The 22,694-nt window shown below is 36.2% G+C and overlaps 1 protein-coding gene across 3 annotated transcripts in view; it reads right to left on the reverse strand.

Annotated features, from left to right (window-relative positions):
- The window catches only part of LOC145673205 (calcium-independent phospholipase A2-gamma-like), a 92,071-nt gene that overhangs the window by 57,562 nt on the left and 11,815 nt on the right, over positions 1–22,694 (reverse strand). For 2 of the 3 annotated variants that reach the window (XM_081742681.1, XM_081742682.1), the window contains exon 2: positions 3,901–4,360. In XM_081742681.1, the coding sequence (XP_081598807.1) occupies positions 3,901–4,360 (460 nt within the window). Of the gene's footprint in view, positions 1–3,900; positions 4,361–17,685; positions 17,871–22,694 lie in introns of those variants that run through there. The other variant, XM_081742684.1, reaches the window with a different exon arrangement.

The raw sequence follows: 22,694 nt of genomic DNA on the forward strand, positions 1-22,694 counted from the left end.
CTACAAGCGTATGCTACGACATTTAAAGAAATTTCGAAACATGTTCGTTCTCGTACACCCCTAAACACACCACTGCAAAACAATGGAAAAGGTTGAAGCGGTTTTTTGTTACTCTCCTTTTAATTAATATTTCTTACTGAGCTCGTTTGTGGCTAAGCTGTTAGCGTACACGCCTTTGGCGTGGGAGACACAGGTTCGATTCGCGGGGGGAGCCCATCGCATTCCACGTTAATCAGTAGATCTACGTGTCTTATAGCCTCGCTGTTGAAGGGGATGTTAAACTCAAAATATTCCAAATCAAATCAAAATATTCCTTACTATTAGAAAGAAGAAAAGGCATTTTACGAACTGTCAATTTTGTGCAATTAAAGAATAACTTCTGAAAGCTTTTTTTTTTTTTTTTTTTTTTTTTTTTTTTTCATAATGTTATCTCAATTAGTTTTAAAGCGGCTGATTAATTCATATTGGACTTACATTGAGCCCTTGTAGGAAGAAATGAAAGTATGCTCGAAATGTTGCGCTCCAATAGATTAATTTTTGGACCACATTCGTGACAATTAAAACGCAATTCCTCTAGCTTTCTTAACTCCACGGGAAGACAACCAATACGTACTCACGCAACGGCAAATATTATAGAGACTATGGAACATTTTTTTCTAAATACATACAAAAAAATTTACATTTCAAAATGGAACTATATACATTAATAGGTCATTTCAGACAAGTGGAGGGGGAGGGCAACTGCCCCCCTAATCGCCGCCCATGCTGGAGAGAGAAGACTTATTATTATTATTATTATTATTATTATTATTATTATTACATAATATTTTATGTTAGTCTTTACAGCAATTAATACTCAGCAGGAAATTGATAACCAGAGTTAGTAGAATAGTTTCTCTTTGTTGATAAAAATCGTAATTTGCCAATATGGCTGGGTCTAAAGGCATAAAAAAGGGGACCTTGAAAGTTACTTTTGCCAGATATAAAATGAAAACTGTGTTCAGCACTCACTATGTATAACTCATGGAAATTTTAAATTTAAAAAAAAAAAAAACGTATTAATTATATTAATTTTACTTTTGAAAAGATGTAACTACTAAAAAATGCATTCATTGCAAAACTTCGAGATCCCAAGTGCACTCTCTTAAATCCGCTAGAAAGCGTTTGGATCCAAATTCAAGTAAAGCTAAGGTGTGGGAGACCCGGATTCGATTTCCGGTGGAGCTCATGTGGTTCGGATTCCACGTTAATCAGTAGGTCCACGTCTCATATAGCCTCGCTGCTGAAAGGGACGTTAAACTCAAAATCAACTCAAGTTAAAAGAATGAGAAAGTTTTCAACTATTTTGGCGTATGCAATTCTACGTTAAATGAAACCACATATCTGATATTGGAAGCCTCGTCAGAAATACAGTATCTAATAGAGTAAACCTTTCGAGGACGGTTTTGTCTTAAGATAAATAGCAAGAACACCTATTAAAAGTAGTTGAAAAAGGTGCGTAATGCACAAATGCTATTTTATCGCGTGTAAACTTAAGGCTTCTGGAAGCGCAACTTTTGACCATACATATTAGTATACTTGATCATCGTAATATTAAAACCATTTCATATTTCATAACATTCGCAGACGGCACGATCAAGCACGGAATTTATTGAAAACATACTACGTACTAATTAATGAGTGCTGCACTTTTTCTATAGGCTATCATAAAATTGTTACCCATGTAATGTGTGCTAATGTTGAGTTGATTTTAAGTTTAACGTCCCGTTCAGCAGCGAGGCTATATGAGACGTGGACCTACTGATTAACGTGGAATCCGAACCACATGACCTCCCGCCGGGAATCGAATCCGGGTCTCCCACGCCAAAGACACGTACGCTGACCGCTTAGCCACAAAGGAGCTCTGTGTAAGACATGTAATTTATTAACTCGCCTCGCATCCCAGTCGGCCACACAGCTAGGTGATACAGTTTACGTTTTCATGCTATAATCTCAAATTCGCATTGCCGATTAGGGTTTTCTAACGAGATATGGATGTAAAATCCTGACTTAGCATTTAAGGACTTTGCAGTACTATGTGCACTAAAGTGAAAACAGAAATATTGTGAAATCTCAGTTTCAAACTTCACGTCTACCTTGATTCTAAATACCTTTGTTGTCTTTCTGTGTTCATCCAATGTTGGTAGAGCCGAAAGTTGCTACTGATTTCTCTTTTTCGCTTATATTATCTTTATTTCCCACTTTTTTTTCATATAATTTTAAAGAAATATTAGTTACTAACTTCTTTCTCCCATGAACACTCAAAAAAAAAAAAATATATATATATATATATATATATATATATATATATATATATATATATATATATAACGAAAACGAAGTTATTGCGGAAAAATGTAAGTTGCAGTATACGCGCCATTTTTTTTCTGGGTACGGTTGCACAATGTTGGCAAATTGAACACTATTGCATATTAATGTTTAAATTCAACCTTTTCTTCTTTTTCATTTTTTTGCATAGGCTAATTTTCTTTTATTATTATAATTGATAAGATCATATCCCAGTCCTTCTCAAGGTTTCTTTTTTTAATATTTAATAGCAGGTTTATAGTCCATAGATAATTAGCTTCAAATACATTCATTTCAATATTAGAAGTGATTCGATGCAGGAGTTACACCTTCTGAGTTGTAGGTTTTGTAGTTTGGAAATGTTTTGACACTTTACCAACTACAGTTTTACAATGTACTAAAATTTGGGTTGCCCAACTTTTCGATCAATATTGTATAAATTCTTAATAAATTGCTTAGAAGACATTATAAATAACTTACCTCTGTACCTTGTACAGATTTCCAGTTAATTCATGTGAATAATTACAATCCATGCTAGGCCCTCTTTCAACACTTGTTACAGTTGTAAATTTGAATTTATTTCATTGCTGAAGTTACTGCCGTGTAAATATTATAGAGACTCAGAAATCATCTGAAAACAATAACTTGTACATTACTTGTAATTCTCCCACTATTTCATTTAAGAAATAGTCCTTGAACTTTTTCTCCACATTCTTCTATCTCAATGTTAAAAGAAAAATACGTAGTTGTCCTTTTATTACAGCATTTCTGTGACAAATATTATTATTATTAAATAGAAGCTTTGTTGATCTTCGACTTAAATGTTTATTTTAACATATAAAATAATTTGCTTTAAATAGCTAATTTACCATCCTAAAGATCTAATTAAAATTAAAACATTAGTATTTGCATATTTAGTTACGTATTCCTATTGCAGTTTGTAGTGCAATTCAAATAATTTATAAGGTATTGTGCTGAGATGATTCTGTGCTTCTATAATTTTTATAGGGCAACAATTTCAGCAATGAAATATATTTAGGTTTACAACCAAAACAAGTGTTATAAAAGAACCCAACGTGGACCTAAATCATTCAGACGGAGTAACAGTAAATATTTACGAGATTCAGAGATGAGTTAAGTGTAATTCACTAATATGCATCCTATAGCATCCATCAGCATATACTTAAGACAGTTCAAATGTAAGAACACCGATCTGATTGCACCAATATGTATTTTGAACAAGAGAATTTGGTACATCAGGCTTTACTGTACTTACTAATGAAATAAATTGGAATTGATGCGTGCGGCTGGGCAACGGGACAAGCACTACCGAAAAGAATATGCAGAAGGGGTAATTTTATAAAGCTTCAGCTCACGCTCGTTCAACTAAATAGAGCACCAGGCATTATCTAACGATTTTAGATTAGAAGACCACCATAGAAAAATTAAATTTCAATGTTACACTGAAAATCCTAGCTTTGCTCATGTTGGCGCTTGTCCCGCTGTTCGGCCACACGTTTAAACTAATGCAAACTGTAGGAGTGCAATACTAACCTTTGAAATGGTTTCCTTTCTCGATTTCCCGTTATTTTCATCCGTTTCTTCCCCGTTCTGTTTCGCAGAAAAGAATTTGAAGTCCGTCAGGTACTGTGGCAACCAGTAACTACCAGTGTCTTTCACCTCAAGTTCCTGAAGATTCACCTCTGCCGGCAGCCGAATGTCTTTTCTTTGTATCTCAGCCACTGGCGACGACGATGACGTTGGTGGTGGCTGTGCTGTGGTCTCCACTTTGGACTCCGTCTTCACCGTTGGCAGCTGCCGGAGAACTCGATCCCATTCTCTGCTTAAAGCTATCAGAACGCGTCGGTCAGAAGCTGCTTTTAGTAGAAAGTCTTTCAACTGGACTAAAACCTTCCACTGATTAGCAGTTAAACTTCGAACCTGTGATCCGGCGGCCATTTTGTTTCGGTTGTCTATTGTCCTCTCCGGTGTAGCGCTATGGCTATTGAAGCACCTGTCAGGAAAAAAAAAAAAAATTATAAGTGAAATGCGAAATATACTGAACTAATAAAACAGGAAGGGCACATGTAATATGATGCCGAATCAATAAGTAACGCACAAACATTTACGTAAAAGGAAAGTCTAATACATAACAGCAAGAATATATAACGTAGAGGGCTCACATTAAAGCTATTTTTCAACATCGGTGCAAAGTCTTTCAACACATTTCTTCCATCGTGGTACAAGTTTCAAAATATACTTATCACAGAAATCCGTCTTTTGGAAGTATAGTCATCTGCGCACAAGCGATTTTTACGAAATTTCAGTTTGTCATGTATCACCTAATACAATGTACCGTACGAAATTTGAACATATTCGACAATGTTCGAAGATTGATTCACCGGTCATTACGAATTGCCTGTTCAATGGCCATGGCATTCTGTTCGCTTTGACGCCGGCACGTAGCAAATCCGCAAGGTTCACTGAGCCCTCTTCAAAGAATTTATACCACCTGGAGATGTTACGGTCCACATATTCTTCCCCTTACACGCACATCATTTCATTTGAATTTCACACGGGTTTTGTCTTTTTCCCCACAAAACAAGAACTACACTATTTTGCTCACAAGTAGACAACTGTATCACACACACCATCTTTGCTCTGTACTTTTACTTTACGCTTCCGGAGCTAGAAGTTCACCAGATCGAGTGACTGCTAACTATAGTACGAACTTCAAAGTTATTCTCTTTCAACTTTGGGTCTCAGATTAGCACAATATCTTACTGAAGTATAACATTTAATTGAAGTTTAGCATTCCTTTACAGCAACGAGGCTATATGAAATGTAGAACTACAAGTTAAAGGTGTAAACCGAACCACCGCTATGCATTCCAGTTTCAATGCTGTCCTACCGAAAATTGAGCCCGGGAGGCCATGTACCACAGGCGCACACACTAGTCACTACATCAGCGAGGAGGGCTACATTCTGTACAAGGATTCTCGTACGTCTGGGAAGCAGACATCGACACATGTGAGCGAAGTGGCACACTTACGTTTAACCAGCATATTGCTAATAATGTCACTAATTTCTGTACAAGAATAGCTGTGCAATTACAATGCAATAGATATTTAAACACGTAAAATTCAATCCTTATGAATACAAATTGAACGCGATCTTGTTTGTGATCGCATCACGGGAAAACAGCTGAACCATTTGAAATGAATTTTGGAACATTGTACCAAATTTCACAAAATTAAATCCCCACGTTAAGCGGGTTTGCATATCCAGGCTCCTAACTATGAAAACATTTACGCTCACTCCAACCTCAATCATTTCACGAATTCAACCTGTTTTACGTATGTTATTAGGACATAATATCGATTGTGATTTATTCTAAAAACACTTTTATACATTGCAAGAGCTGTAACGTCCAAATATTTACTGAGAACTCATAGTCGTATCGGAATAAACAAAAGCGAGTATGGAACAGTAAACTGCTTTCACAAGAGGCAAAAGAAGATGCGCAAAGGCATACAAAACGGTCGAGTGGTTTGGGTCGATACACTATCAATCACATGTTTGTGTGTTCAAACCCGGTAGTAAGTTGTTCCTTTTCTAAGTGTCTTCCTATTTTCATCCGGAGGCTGAAAATATTTCTTTGAGTAAGTCATTGAAAACTTCTTTTGTTTCAAATTCGATTAGAAAAGAACATTATATGAATTGCGAATTTTAAATCCATTGCTTAAAAAAAAAAAAAAAAAAAAAAAAAAGTATACTCACTACTCCATTATCCTCTGATTTGTAACGAAAAACTATTTATAAACAGTGGTGACTTCAGAAAATTATCCTCGGGGGGAATTTCAATATGCGGAAATTTCTTACCTCGAAAGGGGTCTCAAATTCTCCGTCAAATCACGTCCTGAAAGTATCATTGCTTAAAAGCTTTTCGTAGCAAATATAATATTACACTTGTTTCTCGTTTTACATTTAGAATTGGTAAAATCATAACTTACAGAGGATTATGATAAAAGCATAAAAATTACAATACCAATCATGTATAAATTATCCTGTAAGTTACCAACTTTGGGTCAGATTAAAACTCAGATATTTGTTTTCGGATTGCACTTACAAGTAAGTCCTCTCTATATAATCCTGATTGGAAAGCCATGTATAACTCTAATTAATCAATATTTATACAAATATTTTTTTATTTTACTATTTTTACTATTCAATATTATATACACTTCATTTCCAAAATCAAAATCTCGAAAATGTATATTGTACGAGTGCAGATTCGGAAATAAATGATTATTTATCATACATATTGATCTCTATTCGAAATTCTATTTAATCGAATCCGACAAGAACACAGACAGAAACATTGAGAACAGGTGAAAAAAAGAGAGGAAAAGGTGCTGTACCCGGCGGAGACTCGAACTTACTTCAAATAGTGCTTTATAAGCCGAACGCCTTAGACCACTCGGCTATGGTAACAACTAGTGATTGTAGCAAAGGCTTCGAGTAGTAGTTCTTATTACAGAATAACGTTTTCTATTGCCTAAAATTTAAACCTAATTTACTTTGATATAATATATCTATTAATTTGTTTCATGAACACGTTTTCGTTACTTTGATGAATGATGTATGTTGTTGATATAGATTCTATTACACGTTCTTTCGTAAATATTATAGAAAGTATCAGGGTTATTTATGATCTTTCATGGAAATTGACTGGCGCATGCGCAGTACACAGACAGTTCAATTGGAAGGCGAGAAAGGAAACGCTAACACACTGTTAGAATGTTTCCCTCACAAGCAGTAGTTCCCAACCGAGGGACGGCGGGACGCACTTCCTCCTCCTGGGGTGGCGTGAAGGGTTTACGAATTCCCTTCGTTGTGTTATATTTCTTGAATAATTATGCACAATATACAGTCACATCTTCGACACATTTGGAAGTGATAAATCGTAGTATAAATAAATCGTCCTCCACACACAATGATTGTTGCTTTTCCAAGATTATAAACTGGAACACTTTTTATTTCAATAGAATATAAAAGTTTCCATGGGAGGGGTTACAACCCCCTGGGTCTTTGATATGTCACCGCCTAAACTGTAACTTTCAAGTTAGAATCGAAAAATGGAGACATGTGACCTACTAAATATATTTTTAGTTCATTATACATTTTCATAAATAAAATATCTACAATTACAATGACAGTAAATGCTAAGTAATTATTGTAAATGTTTGTACTTTCATTTTCCCTCTTCTCAACTGAGCTTGAAAAATGTAAAAAATGGGATGTTAAGAATTTCAAATATTACGTATATTTTAGCGTATTACGAAATTATAATTAATAGAATCCGGCAGGATCACAAACAGAAACGTCAAGAAGAGGTAAAACCAAATTGTACTGTCGTGGGATTCGAACTACTCTTGAATGGTGCCTCAGAATCTCTAGCCGAATGCCTTAGTCCACTCGGCTAATGTCACAAGTTGAAAATATAGTAATCGTGTTTCGTGTTCAATCTTTTGTTACAGTATGAAATTTATTTTGTATTCTCTGAAGTTTAAGCCTATTTTGGCCTGATGTAATAGTCTGTTGAAATTGTTTTATGTTTACGGTATTCTTTACTTTGACGAATGATGTTAATATAGGTTCTATTACGTATTCGTTCATAAATATTACAACAATTGTCAGGATTATTTATGATCTTTCATGAAAACTGACTGGTGCATACGCAGTAGAAACAGAAAGATGCACTTTACCGACATTTGTCATACACGCCAGAACGCAAATTTCTAACAGGTTCTGAAAATGCCTCGCTCTAAAGGTTGTGGAGAACTGTCTGTTGCTCTGAGAGGAGAAATCATAGGCCGAGCAAAAATAGGACAAACTGTGCCTCAGATTGCTAGAGATCTGGGATGTGACAAGAAAACGGTCAAGAAATGGGTTCAGCGACATGAAGAAGGTGGTGAATGGTTCAGGTCTCGGTCAAGAAGTGGAAGGCCAAAAGTGACAACTGCAGCTCAAGATCAAGCTTTAGTTACAGAAGTAATGAACAGACCTCTACGCCACACGTCAATCCTCTTGGACAAAGCCAGAGAATATAATTGTTCTCACGAAACAATAAGAAGAAGATTATTGGGGCTGGTCTACACTGTTCAAGACCCGCTAGGAAGACTCTCCTGACAAACTCACAAGGCCAGACGAATGGAATGGGCACAGAATAACATAACCCAACCTCAGTCATATTGGGACTTAGTCATCTGGACCGACGAGAAGGTTTTCAAGTCTAACCAACAAGGCAGAGTTATATTGTATAGATCGCGCGGAACCAGGTATGCTGAACAAAATATTATCAGAACTTCTTGTTCAGGACGAATATCAGCACACTTTTGGGGATACATGACGGCTGCTGGTCCTGGAGATTTGGTTGCGGTGCCTGAGAGAATGAACAGCAGTGTTTACATTAATATCCTCGAAAATACGTTGTTACCGTCCTTAGAAAGAAACTTCCCCGAACAGGAAGAATATATATTTATGCATAACAACAGTGCTGTTCACACTTCCCGGCAAACACGAGAGTGGCTAAGTGAACATCCAGAGTTAATTTGTATTGAGTGGCCCCCTCTATCCCCAGATTTGAACCCAATTGAACATCTCTGGGCCTACATGGTGCAAGAATGGGAAGAGAGACGTGAAGACAGAGACCAAACGTTTCTTCAAATCATGTTATGGAACTGTGGCAACATTTTCGTGACACACCGTCGTATTGCTCGAGACTTGTATCTAGTATCCCCTCCAGACTTCAAGAAGTTATTGACTCTGGAGGTGATTACACGAAGAACTAGTGTGTTATTTTTTGTGTAAACATTTATTTAAGTTTCATTTATTTATTATATTTTTTCAAGAGCAATACTTTCGTTCTTCATTCTTTTCCTTTGCTTGTTTACTTATTAGTTCGTTAAAACGTTAAGGAAGAGTAATATATCTTCAAAAAGTATTTGTGAATTTACTTTGAACGTTTCTAAGAATACATTTACTTTTTTTTTCTTACTCTATATCATGCCCAATATTACTTTCATTTCAGTTAATTAATAACTTTATTTTACATCTCGGATAAAAGTATTATTGCCTTTTTAACGATTTTTTTTTTTCCTTTTGATTGTGTAATTTCTAGTTTCATTGAATTATCTCAATTCGAATGAATAAATCACATTTTGTTTATTGTCCCTTCCTTAGCTAGGTTCGAATTCGAGAACAATGTGGTGTAATTTACGTTCTTTATTCTTCATATTGTGCAGTAATGACAATATTAATTATTTTTCATGAGTCCAGTTGATCAGTGAGAACTTGGACAAACATTAACCTGGTGATTATTTACGCAATGACAAGACTAAAATTCATTTTAGCTGTTCTTTATACTTCACAGCGATGAAACATTCTAACAGTGTGTTAGCATCTCCTTCCTCGCCTTCCAATTGAACTGTCTGTGTACTGCGCATGCGCCAGTCAATTTCCATGAAAGATCATAAATAACACTGATACTTTCTATAATATTTACGAAAGAACGTGTAATAAAATCTATATCAACAACATACATCATTCATCAAAATAACGAAAACGTGTTCATGAAACAAATTAATAGATATATTATATCGAAGTAAATTAGGTTTAAATTTTAGGCAATAGAAAACGTTATTCTGTAATAGGAACTACTACTCGAAGCCTTTGCTACAATCACTAGTTGTTACCATAGCCGAGTGGTCTAAGGCGTTCGGCTTATAAAGCACTATTCGAACTAAGTTCGAGTCTCCGCCGGGTGCAGCACCTTCTTCTCTTTTTTTCCCACCTGTTCTCAATGTTTCTGTCTGTGTTCTTGTCGGATTCGATTAAATAGAATTTCGAATAGAGACCAATATATATGATAAATAATCATTTATTTCCGAATCTGCACTCGTACAATATACATTTTCGAGATTTTGATTTTGGAAATGAAGTGTATATAATATTGAATAGTAAAAATAGTAAAATAAAAAAATATTTGTATAAATATTGATTAATTAATTAGAGTTATACATGGCTTTCCAATCAGGATTATATAGAGAGGACTTACTTCTAAGTGCAATCCGAAAACAAATATCTGAGTTTTAATCTGACCCAAAGTTGGTAACTTACAGGATAATTTATACATGATTGGTATTGTAATTTTTATGCTTTTATCATAATCCTCTGTAAGTTATGATTTTACCAATTCTAAATGTAAAACGAGAAACAAGTGTAATATTATATTTGCTACGAAAAGCTTTTAAGCAATGATACTTTCAGGACGTGATTTGACGGAGAATTTGAGACCCCTTTCGAGGTAAGAAATTTCCGCATATTGAAATTCCCCCCGAGGATAATTTTCTGAAGTCACCACTGTTTATAAATAGTTTTTCGTTACAAATCAGAGGGTAATAGAGTAGTGAGTATACTTCATTTTTTTAGCTATGGATTTAAGATTCGCAATTCATATAATGTTCCGTTCTAATCGAATTTGAAACAAAAGAAGTTTTCAATGAGTTACTCAAAGAAATATTTTCAGCCTCCGGATGAAAATAGGAAGACACTTAAAAAAAGAAACAACTTACTACCGGGTTTGAACACACAAACATGTGATTGATAGTGTATCGACCCAAACCACTCGACCGTTTTGTATGCCTTTGCACATCTTCTTTAGCCTCTTGTGAAATCAGTTTACTGTTCCATACTCGCTTTTGTTTATTCCGATACGACTATGAGTTCTCAGTAAATATTTGGACGTTACAGCTCTTGCAATGTATAAAAGTGTTTTTAGAATAAATCACAATCGATATTATGTCCTAATAACATACGTAAAACAGGTTGAATTCGTGAAATGATTGAGGTTGGAGTGAGTTGCAAACCCGCTTAACGTGGGGATTTAATTTTGTGAAATTTAGTACGTACCTTGAACTGGGATTTATCGTGTAATTTTGATGTAAGATGTGTACAAATGGGAAGAAGGGACTCAAAATATATACCAAAAATAAGGTATCAGGGGAGCCCCTCGAGTTGGGGAATAGAACTTTGTCTATAAATCTGTTAAAAAATAATTGGATCTTATCCCAACGTTCTTGAAACTTTCGCACCTAAGCGGAATGGGGCAATTTCTATTATTTCTTTTTCCTCTACATTCAAATCGACGTTGTCTGTCTCATTATCACGAGAAAAAGACGAAACCGTTTGGAATGAACTTTTGAATATAATATGCACCTGGTTCTAGCAAAGTTTTTATAATGCTATTTTCATTAAAATGTATATCTTATCAGAAGAGGAGGAGTTTGAAAGATAGAGTATCTCATGCCGCTCAAAATATACAGATGAAACTATATTATATATCTATACACACTCCTTATCAAAATCACACACGTCCACATACCCATACACATATATACATGCTTTCGTAAATCCCGTCCTTAAAGGGGGAAAGGGGAGGAAGACAGTTTCGTTGAACAGTTGAACCGTTTAAAAGAAATTTTTAGAATATCGGTAGTTGAGTCGATTTGTTTATTTTACCATTATTTTAAAGTGAAATACGTACTCTAAGGGGAGAAGTGTTACAGTTCAGCAAAGAATAACGCCTCCACCGTTTGAAATTAATTTTTTGAACAGGAGGCCCGCTAGATCAATGGCAGGGTGCTCACCTCTGGAATGGAGTTCATAGTTCGATCCCAGCTTGCGCTAAGTGGGCAATGTGATGGATAAACACACTGTTCCTAAGTTTTCCAGGAATTCACTGGTTTCCGTTCAATTTTCTTCATCCTACCACTTCATTAATTATAATTATCACCATCTCCCTTAACCTCGGTGCAAAATCATGGGATGTTAAACTAAAAGCCCTAGATTTTTGCACGAGGCAATTTGTTTCGCGTAGTGAAGTATTGGGAGACGACGTCTGCAAATAAACAATATTACATATACTGGTATGTTTGTCATGACTGCCCTGAATTTGATCTGCATCAAGTTAATGTGATGTCATATTGACCACTACAAATATTGTTCTAAATTATACACAAATAATTAGTTAAAATTATTTTCATTTTTGAACATCCGCTGCAATGGATACTCCTTATTTATTATGCAACTTTTACTCTTATAGAAATCGGGTTAAGTGCTGAGAACAGGGTTGATAAGAACCATGTTTTACTTTTTTTCAAGTGTTTTTGTTTAAATCTGGTTGTCTTGGTTTACATCACTTTTTAAAATATATATGCTTTATTTATTTAGCTTACATATGGATAGAAAAAGTTCATCTGATCTTAACGGCTTTATTCAACAACGGGGTTACGGAAAACATAACCTGCAGCTTAAATAGGGCTGTCAAATCTTACATTCTTCCCATAAGTTTTCTGTTAAGTTATACGTTTTGATTTTCCTCGTAAAACTATTTCTTGGGTTTTTTTTTTTTTTAATAAATAAAAGAAATTACAATCCTGGACATGTTAAAAATGTTTTTTCTAGGATTTTTTTAATTACATGAAGTGATTTTTCACATACCTAACAACGCAGCCCAGGGACGTAAATTCATCTTTAAATAAAATATCACAGGTTGAGTTTTTCCCTGCTATCTAGCCCGCACCCCAACCTTATAATAAAGAATAATTTGGTTTTTGCATTTGTCAACATTGTTTCGATCTTGTCGTAGTTTCAATCGATGATAATATACTGATATGAGAAACAAAAGCAACTCTTAACTATTAAAACCAGAGTTCAAAGAGCTTGTAATGTCCTGCAAGTATTTTTGAAAGCTATAAAAATAAATAAATAAATAAATAAATAAATAAAAACTGGTAAGAGATGCAACATTAAACTACAGTTAAAAGATAACAATGAGTTGTATAATATTCTTGGTTGGTTGGATTTGAGTGTAGCGTCTCCTTCAGCACCGAGGTTACATGAGATGAGGACGTGTGGGTTAACGTGGAACCCGAGCCGCCTGACCTCCCATTGGGAATTGTAGTATGTGTTTTGTGTTTCAATAGTTCTTTAATGAAACTGCTTAGTTTCCAATCAAAATTATTTTGCGTTTCTATGTGAAACTATATACCAAGGTAGTCAGAAAGTTTCCGGAATTTTGTTGCAGCTCTTTATTGCAACAATATAAGTACAGTGAAACCTCCCTTAACGGACACCTCTATAATACGGACACATTTTTTTGTCCCAGCAAAAATATAGGAACAAAACCGTCCCTTTTACGGACACACTCAGATACGGACACGAACAGTCCTATTCCCCGCAAGACGTTTCAATAACCTCTTCACAACGGACAGGAATTATTCTCGGTTCTGCGATGTATTATTCCTCACAAGCGTATCTAGACCTGGTGAACCATCAAACAGAACAGCTTCAAGCTGAACTTGAAATTCTTTTCTCTGCCCGCAATAAACTGCTTTCTGGTGGAAATCCTAGAAAACCTTCAATACGCGATAACACTCATGCAGGGTCAGTCGTATGGCCAAGAATTCTATGCGAACTATCTTCCCTTTCCTAACAAATTTAGTCCTTTTGCCTTTGGACCTTGCATTTTTCCCGACAATTTCATAGATAACAAAACAAACATTGTTTGTTTTACAATAATATTTCCAATGAGCAATGTTTCATTTTTTTAAAATTTTTTTAAGCAACATTTTTCTTTTACTTATGATACAGGAACAAGTCTAGGTTGGAGTTTTTCCGGCTTCCTTTTTCACTTTCTCTACGAGGATATTCTTTGTGATTGGGGCTGGGTCAATAAACATATGCACTCCTATATGCCTTTTCATCTATTCCGCCAACGAAGATACCGTGCCAGTACACAAACGCACCTGCACATACACACACACACACTCTCTCTCTTACTATCACTATCACTATCTCTCTCTCTTACTCTCACTCACTCACTCTGTTTCTTCCGCAACCGTACTGAGGATTCTCAGAGGATACTTGCTAATGAGTTTTATTACCTTTGTAGGGGAAAAGTATGCTTTTTTCGCTAAACAAAAGAGTTTAGCCGATTAGTTGGTTCCTAACGCATCTTTTGAGAAGGTCCTGAGAATTTGAAATAAATGAGAAACGCTTACAGGATGATGACATGTACTTAAGAAAATTAACATACACACATTATATTTTGCAGTATCGGTATACGAATATATTAGCACATCCCCCAGCAAAATTAATTTCTCCTTCATCCCTCCCAGTAATTCAAATACTTCGCTACTAAATAGAGTATTTGCGTATTGAATTTTACGTACTTACGTTCATACACAATGTATTTACTGTATATTACAGCACGCAATTAGCGTTGTGAGAAATTAAATTTCTGCAACCTCTCTGTAACGGACACCTCTCAATAACGGACAAAAATTCATGTCCCATTGGTGTCCGTTATTCAGAGGTTTCACTGTACATATTTACCTAATCTTCGGAACACACTTGTTCAACTGCACCTGCTATTGCTGGAAACACAGACTAAAGTCCTCTGTTGGTATCTTCCGAAATTTAGCTGTTACTTTGATTTTGATCATCTAGTACGGTGGCGAAACGGGTAACATTGAGGCCAATTTTTCTTTAAAGTATTGTCACCCTAAACCGTTGTAAGGTTATCGAAGGCTTTGAAGCAGATTTCCCCAATTCGCACATGAACCTTATGTTTGCGAGTTGCTTGAACTGCGACATTGGACCAACTGATCGCTACGCACTCCTCTGTCCAGCTACACTACTTGTATACTGCTTGTTATGACCTGTTCACACTTGTCAAATTCATAATTAGACAAACCAAGGAGAGTCATTGTGATTGCACCATAAATGCCACAACCACAACATTTTGAGAAGTTTTTGGCTGCCCTGGTATGTTTGTTATATGTAAAATGGGATTCGAACTACTACTCCGTTTGGACCAGAGAAAAATGGTCCTCCAGCTGGATTCAAACTCGGGACCCTTTGATTACAAAAGGCCGACAAATCTATGGACTTACCCACGGAGCACACCTGATAAAAATACGCTGTACTGATCTTGCCTTCTTGAGAATATCTTAAGACTCACTTTCGGACAAACAGATACATAATTGCACAAGTGATTACTGTACAGAGTTATACACGTTAGTGAAATAAATGAGCAACTTCAAAAGATTGCAGAGTATAAAAAAATCAAACTTAGTCCAAGTTAATTCAACAAGTCAGAAATATGCCTTTCATTCAATTTGCTTATCAATAAAAGAAGTGAATAAAGGTACACATCATTTGAGTTAATTCTGGCTCTTAACCATTCATACATATACGTATCCAGAAAATACTTTTGATTTACATTCATGTTTCCTGAGTTTGTAATGTATCAGCAAAGACCTTCTAGGTGGTCTTGAGATTTCACTATGAAGTTCAAATTTGTAGCATTTTTGCTCTTAAATTTATTTGTTTTGGCTTAGCCCAATTAGGTTAGTTTTCTTTAAAAACCCACTTCGATTAAACCACTCAACCTAAGCCTTAACACATTAGACCTATTCTGCGGCACAGAAACCCAGAAATAGGTTTCTTATAAATCCTTTTGGGCGCAATATTGGATTTGGGGAGCCACAATTTTTTGGGTTAAAATTTGTACTTTCACGCTATATTTTCTGTACTTTTTGTTGGTCCAGGTTAGGTTAACTTAGGACTTACCTTTACTTTACCACCTGTAGAGTTCGGCTACGGCTTTTAAAAAAGTTCTGCAGTATATTATCTTGGATTAAGATGTACTCTTCCGCTAAGTGGAAGTAGTTCGTGCAACAATTACCCTTTACATAGTAATTATCCCTCCGTAACAAACTCATTTCTCCTACAAATATTTTGTTTGGGTTCAGTGGTGTATCGCAGGGCCAATTCTAGAAAATTTACCAGATGAATTGGAAAATTTATTTTGGTTTGTGAGGAAGAATAAGTGAAAGACAGATCAGGGAAACAGCTGAAATTAACAAAATATTTGTTGTCGTTAGTTGTTTCTGATGTTGTAAGCGGCACTATACATGGAGGCGGATCGGACTATTTGGCGAAGAGGTACGTACACTTATGATTTATGGGGAAGACAGTGTGGAAATGGTGCGTAAATGACGAGATTGTGACATCTCGTGGTTGAGTTTTATCCAGTAATAGGCTACAAAAATAAGGACAATCAGTTGCTAAAATTGTGTATAAGGCATGGTCTACTAAACAGGCGAACAGTTTATCGTAAGTGTGGAAACGAATTGAAACTACAGAAAAGAAGAGGAACGTCTAATCAAACCGAATTTAGTACATTTGAGTACATTTTTCGGATAGCATTTAGTATCTCCCCCAAATCTGTGCAACACATAACCCATGCATTTATGACATATAGTGTTTTTCCACCATCCTCGTTTATGCGTATACTCACTGCAGTTGACGCGCCTGTTCCCTACGGACGGTCGCCCCCCCCCTGTTCCGCTTCTGCCCTGACTCGGTTATATAGCGTTCGTGCTTTTTAGTGGCCACCTAGCACAAGTTCGTATTTTATGAACTAGCTCTTGTCATACGTTTACACTGTATTTCGAGCAAGAATCACTACTAAGTGAGCAAGGGTCACAACCTAGTATATTGGGGGAGAAACTAAAAAAATATTCCTTTTTTTCGATTTTTGTGTGGTCCGGCGATACAGCAGCAATGCCTATATAAATGCCCCTAAACAGTTCCACAATTTGTTCCTTTTTATTAAGTGATATTTATAAATAAATTAGCTAAACTATACTCTAGCCATCATATCTGTTCACGTTCTTGACTGTACAACTGCCATTCAAAATTCACGACTAGCATCGTTAATGAAAGAATGTTTCACGAAATTCCACCCTTGCAGTCATCAACAACTGCTTATATACACACATTATTGTGTTCTTTTGTCAATAACATTGAATTAATTGGCCATATGAATACATTTTAGTTCAATATTGTACAAAAATTACGCTATTCCTACATCACAGAGAAGTGAATTAAAATAGTCATCTTACTTCAAACTATCGATAGTCATTCCAACTTTTTTTAAAATTTAGTGGATTTAAAAAACAATGAACTAGTGGATTTGAAAAACAATATCACTTGGAAAGTGTATACTAATTTTTGGTGATAACTGTATAAGAACTAATGACCCGTAACATACACATGTCTTAGTTTTAAAATATAAAGAACTAACTAGAATACAGGTTCCAAACTATCAAGCTATTTTCAAAATTTGTAGCTATGAAAATAGTATTAGTTCTCAGTGTAAACATACTCGAATCAAAGGGTTTTGTATTTTAAAATAAGTTTACTCACTCTTTTATCCTCTCATTATCTAGTAACTACTATGAGCCAAACAGTGCATGTAGTGATTCCAAGTATTCACTCGCAAAAACTGATTTGTATTTCATTTTATAGCATCTTCCTTTTCTCACTTGTTCTGCAATTATATGTTCTAACTGCTGATTGTCCCATTCCTGATCGGACAGTAAAGGAAGAAAGGTAACGTTCGGAATCGGAAACAGTGTTGCTAATTAATATCTTTATTAGTCCCGAATTTGTGTGAGATTCAGACTAAATGGTGACAGAGATTCTGAGTACGATATTAAAATACTGTTCGAAAATCTTAGTAACACTGAATAATTATAAAGCGAAATAAATATATATATGTATGTTTTTTTTTTAATTTTCTCAATATTTGTTTTGCTCCACCTATTTTTGATCCAAGGTTGCAACGATGGACTAACAAAACAAGACTCAAAATATGATTGGATACAGCTGCATCAGGCGACAAATGCTGGTTGGCCCAAAATCAGCTGTTTCCAAAGCTGGCTACGTCGAAAGTCGATTATACAGGATGTTTCTAAACAACGCGGATAATGTTTTGGAGATGATTCTCGACACCAAAACAATTCGAGTAAGGCAGTAATTAGTACGTCACCTATCTCCATGTAACGGATTGGACGAATTCCCTCGTTCAAGAGTGGTGCATTGCAGTTTAAACTGTTCTTATGCGTTCGTGTTTAGTGTGGTTGCTCGCAGTGGCGGCTGGTACTATATGTTGCATGGTTGTGCAACCGGATATTTTTTTTTAATACTAAAAATATTTTTAAGTGTTAAAGTAGTGTATCAGTAAAAAATAAACCTTTGCTCTTGAGCGCAAAACAGTATTGATGCATTTCTGAAAAAAGTCAATTAAAAAACAAAGAAAAAAAGAGAGATTTACCTTTCCAGTGGCAGCGAACGTTGCCACTGGAAGCAGCAACATTGAGCATATGGCAGCGAGCTCCTATCTCTTAACATGGGGAAGTGGATTTATTCTTGCAACGCTCCTATCTTCCCGTATTGGTCCCTTGCGGTTGTATTTTCTCCGCAACTGGTCAGCTTCTGTAATAGTTACGAATTCCTCCGCTTAGCAGCGCTTGACTCAATTGATAGGGTGAGGAAGATAGAGACGCGTGGAAGAAAGAAGTTATTCACAAAACATAAACTCGCAAAGAACAAATATAAGTCTGGTGGTAGCAGGGACGGATCCAGGCTGAAAGTTTGGGGGGCGGTCGTTCGAAGTCAATAGATTTTATTTAACATTTATAATACAAAGGTGAAAATTCTTGGGATAAGATTTATTTAAAAAAAAAAATCCTATTCTGGGGGGGGGTCAATCGAGTCTCCAAGAAGAAAATGTCTGACTACTGGTCTAATTCCTAGCTCTGTGTCTTTCGTGCACATGATTCCGTGTTCGAAATCCGGCGGAGAGCATAAATTAATATCAAATCATTCACTTCCAATACTCATCTGTCTTCTTTAGCCTAATTTGCTGGAATGTTAAACTATTTTTTTTTTTTCATTTTCAAAGGAAAATATCTTAGATTTCATGCTTCTTTACAGACAAAAAAAAAAAAAAATACGTGGTTCCTGAAAATGGACTTTTTGTTCCGTATATTTATACAAAGAAATGCTAACAAAATGCATATTGTCGGAGGAGAGAGGTGTTTCTGGACCCTAAAGAAAATAAAGCGGAAAATATTTGCGGTAGCGATGCTTTCTATTCAGAGAAACTTGGCGAGCAGCATTTCAGATTTCAATAAAGTCATAGAAAAATTTGAAGCCCGAAAGATCGAAGAAAGACCTTCCATTCTAAAATAATGCATAGTTTATATAATTAAATAATTTTGTTTAACTGCGTGCATGCAATTTTCTTGCTTTTTTTTCTTTTCGGATTAACGCCATCATTCATGGCTTACAGCACATACTATATATTCGATTTATCTCGTGTTCAATAACATGAGTGTAGAGGTTTTGTATATAAATAATGTATAAACGTACATTGATAGTAGTTGGTTGAAAAAAAAGGAAATAGCTTATATATTAAATTAATATTAGAGAAATAATTTAATCAATAATATACAAATAGAGCTTAAAAGACTTTCCTCTTCATATTTCCTGAATATTTCTTGGATAAGACTCAAGAATGCTGGGGGAGGGGAACACTTGCGCGTACCTACATACCTTTGATATTGCAACTTTGCAACCTGTGCTTGTACAGACTACGATCCGCTACTGGTTGCTCGTCTTAAGATATCTTCCTCTACTCGCACTCAGCACTTACCCATATAAGTAGACGTATTGTCCGTTTACTGTAGCTTGGAGGTGTGTTTTGACACAAAACCTGGCTAGCGAATCTTAGCAGTCCTTCCCCTTCTTTCCCCTTATCGCAGTGGTAACAGTGGCACTAACTCATCAACTTTAGCACTAGTAGGGCTTGGTATTTGCAAGTTGCGTAAATTTCGAAACAGTTTACTTCTTCTCTAATCAGGGCCCGTAACATGTGTGGGGCAGGGGAGGGGCAACTGCCCCCAGGGAGGTTCTCCGCCGTTCGAAGGGGCCCATTTTGAGGCAAAATTTTCTTAATCCATATACGATACGCACATGAAATTATAAATGAAGCATCAAACAGTTTCACTACATTACATAAAGCAGCGCACAAAAGGTAAACAAAACAAAAGTGAGTCGTGGGCCCACTTCAGTAAAAAACGTGTACTATTAGGGGCCCTAGAAATAACATTTATTCGTATGGTTTTGAGATTTGTCAATATTGTCCCCTGAAGTAATTTGTCATGTATGGAAGGGGCCCAGGAGCGTAAGTAACGGCTCCGCAAACCCTGTCGTCAGGGAGGGCCACAGGCTCCGGGGGGACATAAATAGTAAGAAAAAGATAGAAAGAGGAGGGCCCTAGAATGAGAAAAAAAATTTTCTAGGAGGCCCAAATACACGTACTAATGCTTGCCCCCAGAAAAAATCTAAGTTACGGCGCTGTCTCTAATGTGAATTTATTGGTACAGTTCTGCTAATAGTTAACTATATCAGGTTGGTCTCTTTAAACCTTGGGTCGTGGAGAGAAACAATCTTACAGGAGGATAGTATTCAGATTTTATGAAGGTGGGGAAAAGAGAGCGAGGATGAGAAAGATGAGAAGAAAGAAAGAAAGAGAATGAAAGAAACAATTCTACACTTACTTCATAATGAATTTAAACACACATAAACGAAAAAGGGATATCGGAACCCACCACCATAGTTTTGGCAACATTCTGCCGTAATATATTTCCCGCCAATTTTGGGGCCTCAGCGTTTGGCCCATTTCTGACCTTTCAGCAGTGGCGGATCTAGGGGACGATCGCCCCCCCTGGAGAGAATTTTTTCTTATTTTATATATTTAAATAAAACCCATCCCAGAGTTTGGAGCTCTTAAAAGTACTAAAACCCACCGCCGCCCCCCCAGAAGTCCGTCCTGAATCCGCCCCGGCCTTACAGAAGCTATCGTTTAGGCATTCACCTTGTGGGACTGAGGAAAACCTTAATAAGGAATACCAGCCAGAGCTGGGATCATGCCCACGCTCGATCTACCTATTTTAATGCGTTTTTTGTGTTGGACAGTGTCTGGTAAGGGCACCCAAACAGGGTAAATGCGTACTGCTTTAAAATATTTACATGTTAAAATTCGCTTTATACTGTACTTTGAACATTGAACACGTAATTCTATGTGTATTATATTCTTCTTACAGCAGCATGCTTTATTTCCTAATACTTTAGGTCTATGGTTGTTAGTATTTATAATTATTGCATCATACTAATTCTTCTCAAAGCTCGTTCAATTAGTATGAAATTCTAGACTTGGCAGTTTGCAACATTGCAAACCTTCACCAACAGGCAATAATGTTGCGAGAATATTTCCACCTAAACTCGCATCGAAATTTCCAGCCTCTGTTTACAATCAGTACAAGATGTTTCTGTCGCCTTATCATGAAAACAACGCTGTCCAGCGAACCTAACGGTCTTCGCGATCCCTGTTTATTGTTTACAATACAAACTGCATGATTTCAATATTGCCAGGCGTACAAGGTTTCGGCACACTTTCGTACAAGAACACTTGTACAAAATTGAGTGTGCATTATATGTAAGATTGTATTACATAATAACTAACTCGATTTGTCATAACGTTAATATCTCAGTCATTCGAAAAGCAGCAATTTATATAGTAATAATAATTGTTCTATGACTGTGCAGAAGTAGGTACATTCGGTTCGGCGATTTATGTGCCTGGCAACCATGAATTAACCATGTAGGGGTGAGAAGCAAGGTGTTGACGCTCGCTCTACAATTGTTGTTTGTAAACAATTTTCCATCCTAGAGTGAACGGACAATAAATGGAATATGCCTATTTAGTGCAATGATCCGAAGACTATCTTAGAGAAAACTCTCCTAGCGAGTGGGAGTCCAACATTTGTAGCAGTCCCGTAGCCAGCCCTGTTTCTTAGAGCGGGCAGAAATTAATACCGAGGGCAATGACAGACCAAGAAAGATCTTAAAACTGCTTATCTATTTTTGTGGCATCTGTAAGACCTGTAGAGCCTTTTCATCTTACATTCTGGACTGCTTATTTTTTGAACATACGTTTGTCTTGGCAAACCACTGAAAGTTTCAGGAGAGCTGAAGGTGGCCGCATGCAGGGCCCCCTATAAGAAAAGGCAACACCTATAAATGTCGGGAGACCCAGGTCTATATGGGGCTCGTGAAACAAAATGTTTGTCTATTATTTAGTTTTCCTACAGTTGTGATTCTTTTAGAGTTTGAAATTCCCATCGAATTGTCCGTGGTACCCGGTCATACATATGGGCAATTTTGCCAGCGACTATTTTGCACATAAGCTAAGTTCCTAAATTTAATACAATGGAAAGTATATCGATAAAACAAAGGGATTTTAACCCTACAAATATTGATATCAATTTTACAACAAATATTGTGCATCGATTTTGTTTTGGTGACTG

This window comes from Thermobia domestica, chromosome 16, assembly GCF_964235325.1.
Source record: "Thermobia domestica chromosome 16, izTheDome1.hap1.1, whole genome shotgun sequence".
NCBI classification, from domain to species: domain Eukaryota; kingdom Metazoa; phylum Arthropoda; class Insecta; order Zygentoma; family Lepismatidae; genus Thermobia; species Thermobia domestica.